This window comes from Sinocyclocheilus anshuiensis, unplaced genomic scaffold, assembly GCF_001515605.1.
Source record: "Sinocyclocheilus anshuiensis isolate Anshui unplaced genomic scaffold, SAMN03320099.WGS_v1.1 scaffold283, whole genome shotgun sequence".
In the NCBI taxonomy this organism is placed as follows: domain Eukaryota; kingdom Metazoa; phylum Chordata; class Actinopteri; order Cypriniformes; family Cyprinidae; genus Sinocyclocheilus; species Sinocyclocheilus anshuiensis.
Genome location: NW_015549605.1, coordinates 3456037 through 3463803, shown reverse-complemented (window position 1 = coordinate 3463803; position 7767 = coordinate 3456037). Strand labels below are relative to the sequence as shown.

The 7767-nt window shown below is 36.2% G+C and overlaps 1 protein-coding gene across 6 annotated transcripts in view; it reads right to left on the bottom strand.

The window, feature by feature from the left end:
- LOC107658884 (non-muscle caldesmon-like) overlaps positions 1-7767 on the bottom strand; it is a 59832-nt gene that overhangs the window by 11591 nt on the left and 40474 nt on the right. For 4 of the 6 annotated variants that reach the window (XR_001630848.1, XM_016447589.1, XM_016447591.1 and 1 more), the window contains exons 4-9: positions 5946-6282; positions 5827-5862; positions 5503-5736; positions 3794-3891; positions 2188-2458; positions 294-434 (exon numbers count right to left, since the gene is read on the bottom strand). Coding sequence is in view for 5 of the 6 variants with exons in the window: in XM_016447589.1 (XP_016303075.1) it covers positions 294-434; positions 2188-2458; positions 3794-3891; positions 5503-5736; positions 5827-5862; positions 5946-6282 (1117 nt within the window). In the remaining variant the exon portion in view is untranslated. The remainder of the gene's footprint in view (positions 1-293; positions 435-2187; positions 2459-3793; positions 3892-5502; positions 5737-5826; positions 5863-5945; positions 6283-7767) is intronic. The other 2 variants (XM_016447592.1, XM_016447593.1) reach the window with 2 other exon arrangements.

The window sequence follows — 7767 nt, the reverse complement described above, 5'->3', positions numbered from 1 at the left end:
TTACTTTTTTATGTACAAACAATAACTCTAGTAACTATGTTACTCTGGGGAAAATGGTAAGAAAGGGGGTTATTCCCTTTAAACTAGCACATACATGCTTCAGTGCACACCAGCTGCATTAACGCACAATCATCAAGTTGCTGTCCTCATTATGTTTACAAGATATGGCAGATAATTGCTTTTTCATGGGGACAGTGTGTTCCTATGAATCAGCTGACGCTGTGCTGCTGGTTGATTGACAGCTGTGGAGGGAGAGAGAGAGAGAGAGAGAGAGAGAGAGGGCAGCAGCTGACCTTCAGGGAGGATCCTCTGGGACTGACACACTTAAAGGGCTTCCTGGCCTCTCCTTCCTCTGAATCCTCCACTTTCTGCCTCTTCTCGGCCGCCTCTGCTCTTCTCTTCTCGATCTCCTCCTTCATCCTCCTCTTTTCCTCCTGAAGAATAAAATAAACGCACATTCATCACCTCAAACAGAGAGACGGCACACACAGAAGCACCACCAGCAGACTAACTTGGGATCCCAGAAAATGCCCTTTTTTACAATAAAAACGGGGATGATAACGAGACAAATGAACAACAGAATCAAGACGGTCTCTCTGCAGAAGTGTAATGTGAACTGGCAGCCGGCCGCATTCCACAGCAGCTGGGAAATCATAAAGAAGCCTTTTTATTTACACCACGGTTTTTGGCACGGCCCACTAGCATCAGCACGGGGCCCTCTAATCTCTAATTAGTCCTTTTTCATTTACTGCCTCTGTTCATTAGGAACAAGGAACATATTTGCATGACAATGCCAGGAGCGGGCCTCCACGAGGAGGGACGGCTGTGTTTCTGAAGCTCATGTGCAGTCATGTGGAACTCACACTGGGTGCGATCGCACTAATGTTAATGTAAATGATGTGGAATTCGTTTAAATTACGACGGGGTTCAATACTGATACTGTGAGCACAAGAGTTTCAAAGATAATTGACACCACAGCCACAGGTCGCCTAATATCAAATTACTGTTAAAGCCAAGATAACAATATGATACTCTAAGCATAAAAGCACACAGTACTCACTAATACCAGTGGTGGACAGTAACGGAGTAGTTTTACTTCGTTACTGTACTTAAGTACATTTTTCAAGTATCTGTACTTTACTGGAGTAGTTTTATTTTGAGTAACTTTTACTTTTACTTCACTACATTCCAAAGCATAAGATCGTACTTTTTACTTCACTACATTTTATAAAACATATCATTACTCCTTATAATATATGCTCTGACACGCAGAAGCGGTGTCGTATCTGTACTTTTACTCAAGTACTTGATTTGTGTACTTCGTCCACCACTGACTAATACTGGGTAAAATAGCCATTTTTCTTGTATTAGACAAAACCATTTTTAGAATTTATTTTTTTTGTAATGAGTGAAATGTATAGTACAAAAACTACCGTTCAAACGTTTGAGGTTGGTAAGATTTTTTTTAAATGTTTCTTAAAGTATCTTACGCTCACCAAGTCTTTGAATAAAAAAAAACACAGTAAAACGGCAATATTATGAAATATTATTACAATTTAAAATAACTGTTTTATGTGTCTTTACTGTCACATTTGATCAATTTAATCCATCCTGACTGAATAAAAGCATTAATTTCATTCATTCTCTTTTGAACTGTGGTGTATATTTCTCTTAATTGAATTTGTGTCACCAAACTTGTCACAATGCACTGTAATGTAATTGCCTTTTCTGAAGGATTCATAGGATGCTGCCTTCAAATTTGTTACACAAAAATATGGAATAATCTACCCAATATTTCTATACTTATTAGAGTAGCATGCTGTTAGTTTAGAAACATATTAATGTCAAACAATTGGAAATAATTGCCAGTTTGGAGAAGAAAGCTTTAAAAATTAAATTAATAACCTACACTAGTAACAATAACTGTGGTAAATTCTGCTATTATTATATATATATTTGTTCTATTTACTGTTTTTACTGTTTAAACTCTCAAAAGGACATCCATAAAACATCCAAGTACAGTTACATGCTATTCAAAACGCAGTGTTTACAGAAGCGACCTAATTTTGCTGACAGCACCCTCATCAAGATGTTCACTCACAGAAAAGCGAATCGAAGCAAATTCCACCGCGCCTGTGAAACTGCTACCTGCCCAGGAAATGAATCATTGACGTTAAGGGAACACACCTCGTCTCTGGCTTTCCTCTCGGCCTCCTCCTGCTTCCTCCGCTGCTCCTCCTCTTCCAGCACCTTCCTCCTCTCCTCCCTCTTTCTCTTCAGCTCCTCCAGCTCCACCTCGGCCTCCTGCTGTTTCTGCCTCATCCTCTCAAACTCCTCGCTCTCCATCTCATCTCTTCTCCTCTTCAGTTCCTCCAGCTTTCTCTCGGCCTCCAAGCGAGCATCCTCGCTGTCTACCTCGTCTGCCTCTGGCGCCTCAGGAGAGCGCAAGCTGCCTCGGCTGTCACACAAACAAACAAGCAGCGCACCGTTGGTTACTTACACAGGTTAAATGGCCTGTCAACAGCTTTACGTGTCCATGTTCTTTATGTGTAAAAAAAACCCAACCTATTCACACACAGACTTGGTGAATCAGCAGCACAGCCCTGACTAAGGTAACAGTCTCCAGTTACAGCTGAGAACAGCCCTCAGGACACGGCAGATCAGGTGACTAGAGTCAAATACTCCAGCACGCAAAGCGAATAGAGCTAAACACATATAAATAACCCACTTTATCTCAACAAGGTCAAAACAGACAAACAAGACAAGTGGAATGGGATTATTTTGTCTGTATGTTCATGTTAATGTCCTGTACACAATGTCGACAGTGTTTTTATGTGCTTTTAACAGCTTCCTGCCAATAGATTACAACATCAGATAAATATTTAGATGTGACCACAGATTTATTTAATGAAAAAAAAAAAAAAATCTGTTAATCTAAAAATTTATATATATATATATATATATCAAACGATTAATCGCGATTAATCGCATCCAAAATAAAAGTTGTTGTTTGCATAATATACGTGTGTGTTTATTTATTATGCATATATTAATACACACACATACAGTATATATTTTGAAAATATTTACATGTACTTACATGTCTATATTTATATTCATATAATTAATATTATAAATAAATATATTTAATATATAAACATGACATGTTTTTCTTAAATATATACTGTACATGCATGTGTGTGTATTTATATATTCATAATAAATATCCACAGCACACATACATATATTATGTAAACAAAAACTTTTATTTTGGATGCGATTAATCGCGATTAATCATTTGACAGCACTAATATATATAAATGTGATTATTGGTTATTGTTGCAAGGAAAATGCTTAAATGCATATTGGGTTTTTGCGAGTGCTGTATATTTCTTTAAAGAAAAAAAAAGGGGAAAAAAGCAAAACATGGAATATAGTTTCTATATTACACAGAGAACTATGTTACATATGTAAATATGTATTATGTTTTAAATATGAATTTGCTATTATCTGCAAAGACCTGATGCTAATGTGAAGAAAAAGTGGAGAAATGAGGAAAATGTGGGGAAAATTTAATATGATTTACGTGTTCAATCTGCTACAACAAAAATAAACGGTCAAATAAATAATAAAAGAAAATACAATAAAAAATAAATGAAATAAAACACTTCTTTCATGCTGTGATTTACAGATCAAAGGCTGCCAAATGTGGAATTCTGGGAACTCTAAATTGTTTGGAAAAAGAAAGCCTGGACCATCCTAACAATCATTAATTGTTTATATGAGCACTGACCTGAAAGTCCTCTCAGCTTTCTTGTGTTTGGGAGTGCTGTCCTCGCACACTCCTCCATTGGGCTGTTTATTCTTCCTCATCACATCTTCATCTTCCATCTGCACACACAATCAGAACTGAGTGATGTGTGTATGTGACATGCACATGTGTGTGTGTGTGTGTGTGTGTGTGTGTGTGTGTGTGTGTGTGTGTGTGAGAGAGAGAGAGAAAGTGTGCTGGAAGAGTTTTGGAAGAACAAAATGTGGGTGCTGTTGGTTCACTTGCTGGATAAATGATAGTGATGTTTTCACACACACTTCCCATCAGTTCCCAAAAGACATGCAGCAAGCAGTGAACACACGGTGTGCAACCGCTGACCATTGATTACACTGATCAGGTTTTAAACCTGCGTTGTTTTAATGTGAAATGCACTCTGGTGCAAACACTACACACTGTGCTCAAACTAGTGCCTGGAGTGATTTAGGATTTTGGGGAGGAACATTTTAAAAGGCTAAGTCATGAAATGACTTGTGTATCCAAAACGGTTAAGACCCCATGAAATGGCTTGATGAATGCAGCTTTCTTTTTTGTGTTTGGCATATTTGCAACTGAAACAGGAAGTTGTAGGGTTTGCATTTTTATATTCAATAGCCAATAATCTTTCATTTCAGATTATGATTTGCTACTGGAGGCAGGCTGCATTAGGTATTATTTTTATTGGCCAAAAACATCCATGCCTGTGAGAACAAAATCAATATTGTCTGTAAATAGAAATGCTACATTCCATTCAACTTGGAAAGTTCTAAAATACCCATTGCAAAAAAAAAAAAAATGCCACTGGTCTTTCAACTTGGAAACTGAGGCGGAGATCTTTGAACCTGACCTTGATGATGTCATGAGAACATGGTGGGCATTCAGATGCACACAATCGATGACAAAAATGCTAGTGTTGCCACTTTTTGTTTATATGTCATTTTCTGAGCACCACACAACAAAGCAGTATATGCAAATTGGAGATAACGATGTTTGATTTTGACTGGAATGCAGTAGAAGACTAATTTACATGCATATATATGCTAAATGTTTTCTTTGTCAAGTGCACTGCACTGAAAAAAAGGTTTAAATGGAGTGTTTTTTTTTTTTTGCAGTGATGTCATAGAAGAACCTTTAGTGTTCGCAAAAGAACCTTTCAATGAACAGTTCTTAAAAGAACACTTTTTTTTCTTAGCGTAAAGAACATTTTAATAATCTAAAGAACCTTTTTCCACTATAAAGAACCTTTTGTGCATCGGAAAGGTTCCACACTCTTAAATAAAGGTTCTTTATTTGCACTGATGGTTCCATGAAGAACCTTGAACATCCATGGAACCTTTCCACTCCACAAAAGTTTCTTTATAATGAAAAATGTTTATTTATTTATTTTTAGATTTTTAAAATGTTCTTCACACTGAGAACAAAAATGGTTCTATTATGGCATCACAGTGAAAAACCCAGATTTAGAACCCTTATTTTTATGAGTGCATGAATGTTAAAGGTTCTTCATGTAACCAAAAATTCCAAAAAAGAACCTTTATTTTTAAAGAGTGTAGCATTAGAAGGCTCAAAGTACAGGCACCTGCACTAAACATCATTTCATGAGGTCTTTGCGAATGATCATTTCTGTTCATTTCTCACCCAAAATCTAAACCATCCATCCTTATGCAGTCCTTCAAACGCAACTAAACTCTTACAAAAGACTCGTCATTTTCTGAAACCTCATCTTTCTCAAAGTTTTCTGCCTCTCTCATTTCATCCACTCCATTCTCTGTCAATCCCTCTATCTCACTCTTTTCCTCCTGTACACCCGCAGCGAGCTCTGCAGTGCCATTTTCCGTCTCCGAAACAACTGCAGAATCATCTGCGTCTTCATTTACAAGCACCTCATGTACTTCAGAAGAAGGCACAGCATCTCGCTCATTATTGGCCTATGAATGGAACTGCAGTCACATGCTTTGTTGTGTTAAATGAGAGAAAAAAAAATGCTATTTTAAAATGAAAAACACTCATCATCATACCTCCTCAGGTACTTTATATATTTCCTCAACGGATTCCTACAGGTGAATAAAATCGAAATGCTATAAACAAAGCATGGTCTTGAGGTCTAACAAAGCACAAAAAGGAAAGAAATACACACCTGTTCTCTCAAATAAGACCTCCGAGGCTTTTCCTCCACCAGCACCTCCTCCTCCTCCTCCTCTTCCACCTGTTTCACCTCCTCCTTGCTGTTGTGCTCCTCCTCTGGCTCGTAGCTCCGGCCGTGGCGCAGGCCTCCGCTGCTCTCCTCCAGGCTGTGGCGGGAGGTTTGGCTGCTCTCCAGATCCTCCTGTCTGTCCAGCGCCTCCTTCATCCTCTTCTGCCTGCGCTCCACTCTCTTGGCCAGGCGCTCCAGCAGGGCCTGCTCCTCATCATCCCCCTCTCCCGTCCCGCTGGAGGTCACCACTGAGGTGGATACGCTCTCTGTCACCGTCACGCTATGAAGAAGTAGCATAAGAAGAAAAGATGACAAAATCATTACAAATTATATTGTTGCACATATGACTAGTGCTCGACTGATATTAGCTGGCCAATGGCAATATCTAGAGAGATGGTGGCTAATATAATGCCTAAATATAAAAAAACACCATTGGACACACCTGACAAATATGTAAATATATGTAAATATTAGTGCTGTCAAATGATTAATCGCATCCAAAATAAAAGCTTTTGTTTACATAATGTATGTGTCTACTGTGTATATTTATTATGTATATATAAATACAGACACATACAGTATATATTTTGAAAATATTTACATGTATATATTTATATTCATATAATTTATATTATATATATATTTAAAATATAAACATAACATATGTTTCTGAAATATATACATGCATGTGTGTGTATTTATATATACATAATAAATATACACAGTACACACACATATATTATGTAAACAAAAACGTTTATTTTGGATGCGATTAATCGCGATTAATCGTTTGACAGCACTAGTAAATATATTTAAATAATGTAAATATATATATGATTATGCTTAAATGGTTGAAATTAATCTTATGCTGATGCTAATAATCTCAAAATGTTGGCCACTTATATTAATTTTATACAGTATTTTCTTGTTATAGTTTATCTTTTGATGAAAATTTAAAAATAAATGGCACTCATTAGTCAACTATTAGACACATTAGAAAAACTAACACACATATTAGAAAACGAACATCGTCAACATTTTTATTTGATAATGTGCAAAATGACAAAAAAAAATGTTTTATTGTAGCAGGACACACTATTATTTATATTTTGAAATAATGTATAAATATTTCTTACTTAATGTGTCAACATATTTGGTCGGAAATTATTATTTGTATTCAGCAAGGATGCATTAAATTGATCAATAGTAACAGTACATACTTTTGCATTCATTCATACAACAGATTTCTATTTTAAATTAATGCAATAAAAAAAAAAGGTACCATGGATTTCACAAAAATATTAAGCAGCATAACTATTTTCGACATTTATAATAATAATAATGAATGTCTCTTGACATTCAAATAAATATATTTATATTCAAATATAAAACAGTTATTTTAAATCGTAATAATATTTCACAATATTACTGTTTTTGCTGTATTTTTGATAAAATAAATACAGCCCTAGGGAGCATAAGACTTATTTTAAAAACATGAAAAATCTCACCAACCGCAACGTTTTTCAACAGTGGTGTATAAAATATAACATGTAAAAATTGCATATAACCAAACTTAAGTAGCAATAACATTACGACCAGGGCCAAATAATCAACTCAACATTACAACTAGGGCTGCACGATTAATCGCATGCGATATTTAACGCGCATCTTGTCAGAAAGCCGGTTCTGTAATCAGCGTAAATCTCCATCACCTGCGGGCTTTCACATTGAGCAGCATTAACTACACAGAGCCGTTGTTCACTGA